Source organism: Vombatus ursinus, unplaced genomic scaffold (genome assembly GCF_900497805.2).
Source record: "Vombatus ursinus unplaced genomic scaffold, bare-nosed wombat genome assembly UNPS02014773.1, whole genome shotgun sequence".
Lineage (NCBI taxonomy): Eukaryota > Metazoa > Chordata > Mammalia > Diprotodontia > Vombatidae > Vombatus > Vombatus ursinus.
Genome location: NW_020954551.1, coordinates 31,054,494 through 31,068,430, shown reverse-complemented (window position 1 = coordinate 31,068,430; position 13,937 = coordinate 31,054,494). Strand labels below are relative to the sequence as shown.

General features: G+C 38.6%; 1 protein-coding gene across 1 annotated transcript in view; it reads right to left on the bottom strand.

Annotated features, from left to right (window-relative positions):
• Positions 1-13,937, bottom strand: part of GRM7 (glutamate metabotropic receptor 7) — a 989,789-nt gene that overhangs the window by 501,328 nt on the left and 474,524 nt on the right. Inside the window, exons 3-4 of the mRNA XM_027863985.1 lie at positions 13,602-13,743; positions 12,435-12,589 (exon numbers count right to left, since the gene is read on the bottom strand). Coding sequence (XP_027719786.1) covers positions 12,435-12,589; positions 13,602-13,743 — 297 coding nt within the window. The remainder of the gene's footprint in view (positions 1-12,434; positions 12,590-13,601; positions 13,744-13,937) is intronic.

Here is a 13,937-nt window from a genome sequence, read left to right as displayed (position 1 = left end):
TACTTGAAAGTCAAATTTTCTATTCAGCTCTGGTCTTTTCACCAATAATGCTTGAAAATCCTCTATTTCATTGAATGTCAATTTTTCCCCTGAAGAATTATACTCAGTTTTGCTGGGTAGCTGATTCTTGGTTTTAATCATAGCTTCTTTGCCCTCCAGAATATCATATTCCAAGCTCTCCAATCCTTTAATGTAGAAGCTGCTAAATCTTGTGTTATCCTGATTGTATTTCTACAATACTAGAATTGTTTCTTTCTGACTGCTTGCAATATTTTCTCCTTCACCTGTGAACTCTGAAAGTTGGCTATAATATTCCTAGGAGTTTTCCTTTGGGGATCTCTTTCAGGAGGTAATTGGTGGATTCTTTCAATTTCTATTTTACCCTCTGGTTCTAGAATATCAGGGCAGTTTTCCATGATAATTTCTTGAAAGATGATGTCTAGGCTTTTTTTTTTTTGATCATAGCTTTCAGGTAGTCCAATAATTTTTAAATTGTCTCTGCTGGTTCTATTTTCTAGGTCAGTTGTTTTTCCAATGAGATTTTTCACATTGTCTTCTATTTTTTTTCATTCTTTTGGTGTTGTTTTTATAATTTCTTAATTTCTCATAAAGTCATTAGCTTCCATTTGCTCTATTCTAATTTTTAAGTAATTATTTTCTTCAGTGAGCTTTTGGACCTCCTTTTCCATTTGACCAATTCTGTTTTTTTTTTAAGGCATTCTTCTTCTCATTGGGTTTTTGGACCTCTTTTGCCATTTGGGTTAGTTTATTTTTTAAGGTGGTTTTTCTTCAGTACTTTTTGGGGTCTCCTTTAGCAAGCTGTTGACTTGTTTTTCATGATTTTCTTGTATCACTCTCATTTCTCTTCCCAGTTTTCCTCTACTTCTCTTACTTGCTTCTCAAAATCCTTTTTGAGCTCTTTCATGACCTGAGACCAATTCATGTTTTTCTTGGAGGCTTTGGATGTAGGACCTTTGACTTTGTTGTCTTCTTCTGGTTGTATATTTTGATCTTCTTTGTCACCAAAGTAAGACTCTATAGTCTGAGTTTTTGTCCCCCTCTGGTTGCTCATATTCCCAGCCAATTACTTGACTTTTTAACCTTTGTTGAGGTAGAGTTCTGCTTCCAGTGTGGAGGGTGTACTGTCCCAAATTTCAGCGGTTTTGTGCAATTATTTTCAGAGATACTTCTAGCGACCTGTACATTTTCAGTTCTTCCAAGGTGGTATGATCAAAGGAGAGGTGTTTATTCCTTTCCTGGCCTGGCCTCTGATCTTTGAGTGACACAAGCACTCTTTTCTGCCTTGGAACTGTGAGGAGGATTCCTTCTCTACCATGCCACAAGCTCCACCAAGCCAGTGCTCTTCCTTGCCCCAGGACCTCCATCCAGGACTGAATTTGTTTCTTCAAGTGTTTTCAGCAGAAACTGCCTAACAACCACTTAAGGATGTTAGAATAGAGACTTAAAGATCCTGGTAGCACAATGGATAAGATTATCTTCATGATACCTTCCAAGGCTAAAAAACTATCATTTAAGAAGTCCATTTTAAAGTCAGTTAATCAGTAACCATTTAGGACACACTTACCATGTACCAGGCACTCTGTTAGGGGAGTGGTGAAGGAGTCCCTGCCCTCAAGGTGTATACATTCTAGTGGGAGGGACAACAGGTAAATACCTAGGTATATACAAGTATATGAAGTATATGAAGATTAAATGAAAGGTAATGAAATGGAAAAGATATTGAAAAGGAAGCCAAGGGAAATTAAAATGCAGAGGTGGGGAGCAGAGTACTCCAGGCATAGGAGAAAGCCAGTGCATAGGCACAAAGATGGGAGATACTATGTTTGTTTTATTTGAAGAACTGCAAGTAGATTTGTATACCTTACTTACAGAGTGTATGAGGGAAGACCAGGTTATAAAGAGCTTAAAATGCCAGAGAAGTTTGTATTGAATCCTTAGAGTAATAGAGAGACACTAGAGCTCACTACTTTAAAAAAAAATCACTTTGGCAGCTGAGTGGAGAAAGGATTGGATTGAGGAGACCAGTTAGAAGTCTATTTCAATAATCCAGGAGAGTAATTATAGGAGTTTAAACTAGGGTTGGAGCTGTCTGAGTAGAGAGAAGAAGGTATATATAAGAAATGTTGTAAGGATAGAAATTATAGATTTGATGAGGATATGTGGGATGGGTGAGAGTCAGTCATCAAGGATGGCAACATGATTGTATGTCTCAGGTGAGTAGGGAGATGATGGTGCCCTCAATAGTAATAGTAATGTTTTGAAGGGAAGATGGTTTGGGGAAAAAAAGATAAGGTCAAGTTATAGGCATTGGGTTTGAGATTCCTACAGGATGTCCAGTTCTAGATGTCAAAGAGGCAGCTGAAGTTTTGTGACTGAAGCTCAGGGAAAAGACTAGAAGTTAGAGATATAGATCTAGTAATGATCTGCATAGAGATAAGAATTGATCCTATGGAAGCTGATAAGATCACCATGTCTTGTTAATTTACTATCAAATTTGGTCAATATGGTGGTTTTGTTGAACTGTTTTTTTCTTCTCCCTTTTATTTTTTTTTCCTTTCTTATAAGGGATGGCTAGATAAAGAGGGAAGGTTATATTAAGAAACAAAGATGATATAAAATGCATCAACAATTTTAAAAGAAATATGTTAAATATTTCTTATAGAACATTATTCTTATCTTCTAATGTATCCTCTCCTTTGCCCTTCAAAATCCCCATACTGTAGATTTTAAGTGTAATCCAATCTAATTTACTTATTTAGCCATAAAGAAATTCTATATCTCTCTAAAATTCTTCCAAGTTTCATAAATGTTTTATTTTTACTATTCACTAAGCTTCTTTTACCTTCTCCTTTGTAAGTTGATTATAACTGGCTAGATAACAAGTAAAGATCATTTCTACCAAGAATATATTCCACCTATAATTGCCAAATTTCATTAAATATTTAAAGGACATCCTTCATTCCCTTAGCCTTTCATGTCATTTTTTTTCTATTTCTACAGAAACACATACATATATAATCTAACTTTTTTAGGATCACAGAAAGCAAAACCTTCAATTTGTGTTGTTTGTCTCATTATATAACATTAACTTTTTCAAAGCAGGTACTGTCTTCCTTTACTATTCTTATCCTCTCAACACTTGCATATAACAAGGTCTTAGGTTTGTTTTGGTTTTTTCATTCATTCATTCATTTGTTCATGTATTCTTCCATCAAAGTACCATAGAGAGTTATACTTGAAAGGGACTTTAGACTTATCTAGTTCAATCCTTCATTTTAATGACAAAAGTGAGTCACAAGGAAGTTACGTTACTTGCCCAACATCACACAAGTTGTGAGTGGTAGAACCATGATGCAAACTCAGGTGAGATGATGCCAAGTTATTAGAGATGTAATACTTTGTCGGAGAACATTAGGAAAATGAACCTTTATGTTATTACCTCTTGGAATACATATGCCATTGACAATGATAAAAGGAAATCTAATGTCCATCAATGTATAGAAGTCTGATACATTAATTATTAATTAGTTTTATTTTTTTTTCATTTCCAACTTTGAAATTTACATTTGTTTGAACTTCTTGCTTTTATTTAATTATGTTCAGCTGTGTCCAACTATTGATGATATGGGAGGTTTTCTTGGCAAAGATACTGTAGTGGGATGCCATTTATTTCTCCAACTCATTTTATAGAGGAGGAAACCGAGGCAAAGAGGGTAAAGTGATTTGCCTAGGGTCACACAGCTAGTAAATGTCTGAGGCTAGATTTGAACTCAGGTCCTCCTTACTCCAGGGCTGGCACTCCATCCACTGTGCCATTTAGTTGCCCCCTTACTTGAATTTAGGAATCTTCATTATTGTCATTCATAACCCACACTGAATCATACTGTGTTTGCATTTCACACTTAGCATGTGAAGAAGGGACAGAGCTTGAGTCATTATTTTCACATAGCATGAATCCAGTTACAGGTTCTTACTCAGAGTGACACAACAGAAATAGAAACTTCTGGCTATAGATACACATAGAGAGAAATTATATGCTACATGTAGGAGTTTGCCATCTAATTGGGAAATAGCGAGGTTGGTTCCACGAGTCATTTCTGAAAAAAATGGTCTTACCGCTTTATGGTTATAGCTAATACACATAAAAAAATAATTAACACCATAAGCAAACATGTGACTGGTGCTAAATATGTGGTACAGACAATGCTTGCTAAGAGAGTTTAGTGTTTTCTCACTACAGGCTGGAGGAATTAGGAAATCAATCAATCCATCAACAAGCATTTTTTAAAAGCTTAATAGTACCTTGGTATTAAGTTCAGAGGATAAAAAGATCAAGCAAAGACACTCCCTGCCCCCTGCCCCCATTCTTCCCCCCTTCCTCCCCACCCTTCACACACACTCAGGAGGGTTACATTCTAAGGTGGAAGGAAGTGGAATTCAGCTAGAACTAGAAAATTGACTTGATTTCTCTCTGATGGTTGAGGACGGAGGTCTACCTTCTCCTCTCCTCTCAGGGGTATGCTGGCCACAGCTTGGACTGGCTCTGCAGATTGTTGACTTTGCTGTCTAAGCATTCATATCTCAGAAATGAGCAAATACTTACTACAAATGGATGTTTGATTTATTGTTTTGTTGATTTTTAGACTTAGGAAAGTGATAGAAAAAATGTTAGTAATTCAGATTAAACTTAAAAGTGTATCATAAGTATTTTTTTTGAGTGCCAGTTTTTAAAAATTTATCAGAATACTCTAATCCTCTACCCCCCCCAAAAAACACTCCTCAAATACACATACATAAAAACACATTATCCTTATTCATAAAAATATCCAATTGTAGGACTTCTCAATAGAATACACCATGTCAAGTGTAATGGAATACTACACTGAGTCATACTGAACCTTTTCTGGGTCTTCAGATCCAGAGGCCAGTAATGACCAGTTCCATAGTCTCTGCTCCGAGAAAGAGTACTAGAAATTCAGTCCAAACCTCTCATTTTATAAATGATGGAACCAAGGCCCAGCTGTTTTAACTCAAGTTTATACAACTAGCTGGTAGCAGGTCCAGTATTAGCACAAGTCTCCTGACTTCTGGTCTAATGTTCTGTCCACTGTCTCACATAACCATTCATAATGGATTACTATGACAACAACTACTACTACTACTGCTACTATTACTACTGCTAATACTACTACTATTACTACTACTACTATTGCTACTACTACCACTACTATCACCACCACCACCACCACTACCACAACTCCTACTAGTATTACTGCTGCTGCTGTTACTACTACTGTTATTGTTGATACTGCTGCTGCTACCTCAGATTAAGATAGTGCTTTAAAGTTTAGGGGCTTTCCTCCTAGAAAACACATACATTAAATAACACAAATATCATTATCCTGCTTTCACAGCTCAGGAAATTGATGCTTAAACCATTTAAGTGACTTTCCTAGGGTAACAGCTAATAAATGTCTAAACTAGTATTCAAGCCCAGGTCCCTTGCTCAAAAGCTGTGCTGTTTTCAATGCACTGGACAGCGGAGGATGAAGGGCTTGTTTCAGGAAACTCTTATGACCCTGAGCTCTCCATATGTCTGGTCTTAAAAGGATGGACTAGAAATGATAACTATGCATAAGAAGCAAGCTTGTCAGTGAGGGTAGAGGATCAAAATTGCATTCTTTTCATAGAGACCTCACATAAACCCAGGAAAAGAAGCAGGGATGCTGGATAATGTCAGAAGAGACCTCAACTCTGGACAGATCTTCAATAAGTATATTACTGACACTGTGAAAAAGCCTTAGTTAATAAACATTTATTAAGCACCTACTATGTATCTGGCACTGTGCTAAACATTAGGGATAGAAATATAAAAAAAGGAGGGGTGGAACCAAGATGGAGGAGTGAAAGCAGTGACTTGCTTGAGTTCCCCCCCCCAAACTCCTCCAAATACTTGCTAAAAATGGCTCTGAATAAATTCTAAAGCAGTAGAACCCACAAAAAGACAGAGTGAAACAAATTTCCAGCCCAAGAGAGCTTGGATGGTTGACTAGAAAGGCATACTGTGCTTGGCTGGGAGAGGAACACAGTTTGGCTTGGGCGCACAGGCACAGCAACCCTGGAGCAGGTCTCAGAGGACTGAATCACGGGCAGCTGTGGCAGTTTCCAGACTTCTCAACTCATGAATGCCAAAGACAACTTAGAAGGTCAGTGAGAAAAATCTGTTCCTGTGGTGAGAAATAGGGGTTAGGTCTCAGTCACAAGTCCTGAGCATGCCCTGGGGCAGCGGCTGCCCCCTGAGCTTCTGGCCCACAGACTGAGGGGGAATCAAGTGGTTGATCAGAGGGGAATTTCAAGGATCTCTTTGCCAGTGCTGAGGCAGGAATCTCTTGTTTTACCCGTACTTGGATCTGGGTCACAGTTCTGAAGGGCGGTCCTGGGGCAAGGAGGAGTGCTGGCATGGTGGAGCTTGTTATGGTGGTGGAGAGGAAACATCTCACCCCTTATCATATCACCTTGGAAGAACTTAAAATTTACAGGTCTCTAGAAGTACCTCTGAAAACAGCTATACAAACCCCTGAAGCTTGGGACAGTACATTCTCCACATTGGAAGCAGACTCTTACCTTAACAAAGAGTTTAAAACTCAAGTAATTGACCAAGATCATGACCAAATCTCACAAAAAGAGTCAGACCATAGAATCTTTTTTTGGTAACAAAGAAGATCAAAACATACAACCAGAAGAAGACAACAAAGTCAAAGCTCCTACGTCTAAAGCCTCCAAGAAAAATATGAATCAGTCCCAGGCCTTGGAAGAGCTCAAAAGGGATTTTGAGAAGCAAGTAAGAGAAGTAGAGGAAAAACTGGGAAGAGAAATGAGAGTGATGCAAGAAAATCATGAAAAAGAAGTCAACAGCTTACTAAAGGAGACCCAAAAAAATACTGAAGAAAATAACACCTTAAAAAATAGCCTAACCTAAATGGCAAAAGAGGTTCAAAAAGCCAATGAGAAGAATGCTCTAAAAAGTAAAATTGGTCAAATGGAAAAGGAAGTCCAAAAGATTACTGAAGAAAATACTTCCTTCATAATTAGAATAGAGCAATTGGAAGCTAGTGACATTATGAGAAATCAAGACACTGTAAAACAAATCCAAAAGAATGAAAAATTAGAAAACAATGTGAAATATCTCATTGGAAAAATAACTGACCTGGAAAATAGATCCAGGAGAGAGAATTTATAATTATTGGACTATCTGAAAGCCATGATCAAAAAAAAAGAGCCTAGACATCAATTTTCAAGAAATTATCAAGGAAAACTGCCCTGATATTTTAGAACCAGAGGGCAAAATAGAAATGGAAAGAATCTACCGATCTCCTCCTGAAAGAGATCCCCAAAGGAAAACTCCTAGGAATATTGTAGCCAAATTCCAGAGTTCCCAGGTCAAGGAAAAAAATATTACAAGCAGCCAGAAAAAAATACAATTCAAGTATTGTGGAAACACAATCATGTTAACAGAAGATTTATCAGCTTCTACATTAAGGGTCCGCAGGGCATGGAATATAATATTCTGGAGGGCAAAGGAGAAAGGATTACAACCAAGAATCACCTACCCAGCAAAACTGAGTATAATCCTTCAGGAGAAAAACTGGCCATTCAGTGAAACAGAGGACTTTCAAGCATTCTTGATGAAATGACCAGAGCTGCATAGAAAATTTGACTTTCAAATACGAGACTCAAGTGGAACATGAAGAGGTAAACAGGAAAGATAAATCATAAGAGACTTATTAAAGTTGAACTGTTTACATTCCTTCATGGAAAGATGATATTTGTAACTCAGGAGACCTTTGTCAGTATTAGGGTAAATAGAAGGGGAAAGGGATAAGAGAAGGGGGGGAGAGATAGAAGGGAAGGCAGACTAGGGGAAGGGATATTCAGAATGCATGCCATCTTGGGGTGGGAGGAGGGGTGAGATGGGGTGAAAATTTGGAACTCAAAATCTTGTGGAAGTAAATGTTGAAAACTAAAAATAAATAAATTTATTAATAATAATAATATAAAAAAGAAATATAATCTCTGCTCTCAAGGAGCTTACAATATTATGGGAGAAGATAGCAAATAAAAGGAAGCTGAAAGGGGGGAGATGGGGGAAAGAAGGAGAAGGGGAATATGATGGAGAAAGTCCAAAAGAATGAAGATGAGTGGGAAGCCACATATGGATGTTATATCAGGTTCAGTCATGTTTGCTCCCCTCCAATCGCACACACACACTTTTCTGTATATTTGCACATTTCAAAATTGTGTCAGGAGCCAAACTTCTTCATAGAACCATTTGAAAGTCATCATCAATAAGGAAGACCATTAGAGCCATCTCTGAAAACCCAGCTTCACTTACTCAGCTCTCTAATGTCAGTGATGATGAAACAGATGAAAAAATGCTGACCTGTGACCCTCTGTTCCCAGACAGAGGATTGCTCAGTACTAAGCCAGCCCCCAAGTGGTAGAATGATTTGGAGGGCAGTCAGTTGACAAGGATTTAGGCACTTTCCTCTCAGCGGAGCTATTCAGAGCTGGAGATGATTATTGAATGCCTGGGTTAATGGGGCAATGCAGAGGCAAAGAAGATGCCAGGGATTCCTTGGCTCATCAGACAATTCAGAGAAACTAAAAATTACAGAAGTGTTTTGGCTCAGGAAATAGCAGAGTACTGCCAAGGTTTAAGACATTCCTTGGCTCTCCTGTGAACACCAAACAGCCGAAGATGTCAATGAAGACCTTCCTATGACTCTCTTCCTTGTCCTTGGCTGGTAGTATCTGTGGCTGTTTCCTTATTTTAAAAAAAGAGGCATCCTTCGGTGGGATATGCTGGGATTATTTTGCTGACAAAGATCTGTGACAGTACAGTGGAACTAACCAAGTTTGGAGGGAGAACTTAAATTATAATCCCATTTCTGGCACTACTTATATGATCTTTGGTAAGTCACTTAATCTCTCAGAGTCTCAATTTCCTCAACTGTAAAAGGGGGTGCTGGTCTAGCTAGCTTCTAAAATTCCTTTACACTCTAGATCTTTGATCTTCTGATCCTGTTTTGCTGATGTGGGTCCTTTTGCCACTGATAGCAATCCCAATCTCTCTATAATTTAGAAGACAGTCTTTAAGAATGACTGAGATTGAATAATTCCTCTGTCCACAGCCAATCTAATAATGAATTTCCCTTTGCTTAGTCAAGACGGTCCTCAAATGACAAAGTCCATGATGAAGCCCATCTTTAGCTACCCTAGCTCAGGAAGAGATGCCAGACAGAGCTCATGCTTCTCTTGCTTACCTTTGAGAACCACACTTTGAGATAACTGGTATCTTCCAAAGGGGGATCATGAAGTCAAGGTTAAGAAGACACTAATGAATAGCTACTAGTAACTACATTGTGACATACTTAGAGGGGGAAAAAGTTCTCTAAAGCAGAAATGCTTAACCTATGGTCAATGAACTTTTAATTTTTTAAATATTGGAATAAATGCATGTCAATAAAATAGTTTCCTTTGTAATCCTATGCAGTTTGTTGTATGTTTTAAAACATTATTCTAGAAAGGGTTCATACGTTTCACCAGACCTATTTCAAACTCTATTTAGTCACCAAAGTGATTTTCCTAAAGTGCAGGTCCAACTATGCCATCCCTACCACCACCCCAACCCCCACCCCCCATTCAATAAATTCCAGAGGCTCCGTATTATCTCCAAGATAAAACACAAAATTTTCATTGGAGAGAGCGGAGACTCTTGCCTCTTTTTTATCTATAGTGTTTAGCACAGAGCCTGACCCACAGCAGGTGCTTTATAAATGTTTATTACCTGACCAGACTACAAAGGTGTCCATAAAACAAATTAACAAAAATAACAACAACAAAGATTAAGAACTCCTGCTTTGAAGGGAAGGAGGCAGAAGAGCAAAGATTCCTTATACCTCACTTTTTTAAACTGTCACACATTGGAAAAGATACCAGTCTGGGACTTCCAGGCATGAGACCATCTCTAGGAGATAACATAGTGTAGCGGAAACAATTCCCAGATTTGAAGTCAGGAGACTTAGCTCCAAATTCCTCCTCTGCCACTCAGTACCTGCCAGAGCTTAGACAAGTCACAACCTTTCCCTAGGCCTTAATAAAATGGAGGAAAAGGCAGGGATATTGAACTAAATGGCCTCTAAGCTCCCTTCCAATTCCAAATCTATTGCCATATAATTTACTTCATTACTTGGGGGAAAAGGCCCCCCAAAAGGCCCTCACTTTGGAACAGTGAACCTGGAGTCAGATGACTGAAGTTCAAATTCCACTTCACCTCTGAAACTTAACCTGAATGGGCCTCAGTTTCTTCATCTGTAACAACGGAGGGGAGGGGCTGAGCTTCATGACCTCTAAGGTCCTTTCTGGCTCTATATCTAGGCCCAGGTGGTATAGTAAACAAAGTGCTGGGCTTGGAGTCAGGAAGACTTGGGTTCAAGCCCTGCCTCCTATCCTTCCTAGTGTTGCCCTCAGCAAGGCATTCCACATCTTCCAGGCTGTTTCCTCATCCACAAAGCGAGGACGATCAAAGCACTGACCTCCCAGGATCGTTGTGAAGGTAAAAAGAGATAGAAATGATAATGAGAATGATGATGATGATGATAATAATTTTGATGATAGCACTACCATTTATATAGAGCTTTAAGATTTGTAAAGCACTTTACCTCTGATAACTCATTTGATGCTCACAATAACCCTATTAGATAAGTGCTATTACTGTCCCCATTTTACAGTTGAAAAAACTAAGATACAGACTACTTAAGTGATATATCCAGGGTCATAAACCTCGTAAATGTCTTCAGCAATGGTTCAAACTCAGATATTCCTGACTACCAGTTGCGAGCTTTATCTACTGAGCCACCTAGCTATTGGAACTTAGCATATATAAATGCTTTGCAAATCTGAAAGCATCACATAAAGCCTAGCTATTATTGTTGTTGATTTTTTAATGTCATCATTGTTGTCATCATCTTCTTCATTGTCATCATCATCATCATCATCATCATTATCATTATTATTACATGATCTTCAATGGCTTCTGAGTTGTCTTCTAACTTTAGAGTAGGAGAGCTGAACCTGGGGGTCAATGATTTTTTTTCTTTAAAAAAAATGTTAACTACATTTCAATATAACTGGTTTTCTTTGTAACCCTGTGTATTTTATTTTATGCCTTTAAGGTACATTAGTCTGAGAAGGGGGTCTTAGGTTTCACAGGTTTGTGAAATGAGTCTGTGATACCAAAAAAAAGGTTAAGAATTCCTAGTCTAAAGCCACAATCCTATGAAAAGTCTTTTATCAAAAGTCTTCAGTGGAAGCTACAGGTAATACACAAGTGACTGTGAGGATTTTTTTAAAACTCAAAAAAAAAAAAGAAAGAAAGAAAGAAAAAGAAGAAGGAGGCTGACAAAAGTCACCTGAGCTTTCCAAAAGCCTACACAGACCAGGCATTCAGCATTCTGGAGAGAATAATTAATTAGGCTGGAGTGGAAGCAGAGCAAAAAGGAATGCAAATATTTGATCCCCCTTTGAATGAGAAGTTCTATCTCATTTTAATGTGTGAAGCATGTTCCAGGGAGTCTTTGGAGACGAGACCTAACAAAAAGAAATACAAAGCTGGGTACCCATGGAGGAGTTCTCTTTCTTTACATAGTGTCTACTTTTGAAAGAACTTTTCTTTTCAAATTAAACGAAAACATAAATTGTAATTAGCAAGTTTTGCTCACCCAGAAGGATGCCAATTAGATTTCCTTCCACCCCCTTGCTTTTGGAAGGTCCCTGGGGCTGTCAGAGGCAGAGGCCTCAAAAGCTTACAGGGATGCAATGGATGCTGGCTTCTGAAAAGGGTGATATGCTATGTAATCACAGGCTCACAGGGCTGTAAGCGACCTTGGGAGGTAATGGGGGAAAACATTTCCCATAGTTATCCTGCTAGGAAAGTAATGGATAAATTACAAAGGGAATTTATTTTCTCAGATAATGCATTTCACTCACATAGGAGTGTGAGGGTATTGTTATTTCTCTTCATATTAACTGTAATGCTATACTGTCAGAAAACTCCTGTGGTAGGAGTGAAAAAAAATGCATGCTAATAATTCTACCATTGGGAAAATAATAGAGTTCATTGAAAAGAGGAATATCAACTCAGAGAAGGCACCAGGGAAGGTGTGTGACCTCATTTCAGTTTCACAGATGTTGGGCTTGAAATGCCGATGAAGAAGTAATGTATGAGCCATAAAGCCACGGGCTCATACACCTGCCTTTGCCCACATCATACCTAGCAGCCACTGAGAATCGCTTCCAGGCCCTCCTTATTTCAATGGAGTGGAAGAACCAGCTCTGGGAAATCCACTTCTTACCTTCTACTGTGGCTCTCTTTGGCTGAATGGTGATGGCTCCTTCAGCTATGTCTTCATGCTGATGTAACGGGTTGACTTTGGAGCCCCAGCTGTCTGATCCCACCCATAGGAAATGACCTACTTGGTCTGCTCTTTTGGCTGCTGCCAGGATCTGTCTGTGGAGAGGAGCAGAGCACTTGGAGTTAATGGAAAGGGTGGGGCAAAACATTTGTGCTTTAGTCCAACCCAATCAAATACAACACCTAGTTAGTGAGTGAGTATCTGACAAAAGCACAGAGTTTCTACTGTACCATGGGATTGCTGAATTCTATGAGCCAAATCTGTGGTTCCCTAGAACTTTAACTCAAATACCTTGTCAAAGAATTTTAGGGAGATAGACTCATGTTTTAGATTTTTATTTTTCTAGACATATTAGGTGTTAGGGATTTTGGTCTTTTTATTAAACTATGGCCTCATGGAGCCTAGAAACAACTTTAACTTAGTTTTGTCCTTCTTGTTTGATGAGGTGGAATGAAAGCTTCCTGATGGCAGGAAATCTCCCCCCTGTTGTTTTTATACCATTACAGCCTACTACACACAGCAGTGATTACTCATTGCTCCACATCTTCATGCAAGGCAAAGCTGCCAAGAATTGGGACCCCATGTGTTCTCTCTCAAATCTGAAAGCCAGAAGCTACTACATTCTTCATACAGCCACAGAGCATGGAGTAATCATTCTCTTGACCAGTGACCAGAGTCTCATGCAAATGCCTAAGATTGTACCCAAAAATCAATGTTCAAAACTAAAAGCATACCCTTATCTATTGTAGAATTACAAACATTTTAACACATAACATAACAGATAAAAGTCTTCTAGTATTTTGTACTTCTAACTAAACAAAAATGTCCAAAGGGTTCACTGGTGTTTAATTTTTAAAAATAATATAACATAGCATTTCTACTAATAGGAAGTGGGGAGGAGCCCAGAATGAATGACAGCAACCTGTTGTGACTTGCATTGCTTCCTATCATTAAGTATGCAGCTTAGAAAGCATATATTGACTTTGTCAGTATGTAATAATAGCTTTGATCCAATACTCTCTTTTTCCCGCTGGTGCCTTCATCCTGATCTGTCTGCCTCTGGAAGCTGTCACATGCATATTAACAAACTTCATCAGTCATCCTTACTTTATATCCTCATCGTTGGCAAATATCACCACGGCCCTGGAGTTGGGAGTATCCAAGAGCTGTTTGATAATTCTATCAAAATCAATGGTCTTGTCTTTCCGTTCTTGAGGGATTCTCACTGACTGAGCAATGCAGAGCCCACCTATGAGAAGAGAGAGACAGAGACAGAGAGACAGAGACAGTGAGAAACAGAGAACAGAGAGGGAGAGAAGGAGACAGAGATAGAGACAGAGAGAGAACAGAGAGGGAGAGAGATGCAGAGAACAGATATGTGAGAGAGAGAGAGAAAAAGAGAAGAGAAGAGAAGAGAAGAGAAGAGAAGAGAAGAGAAGAGAA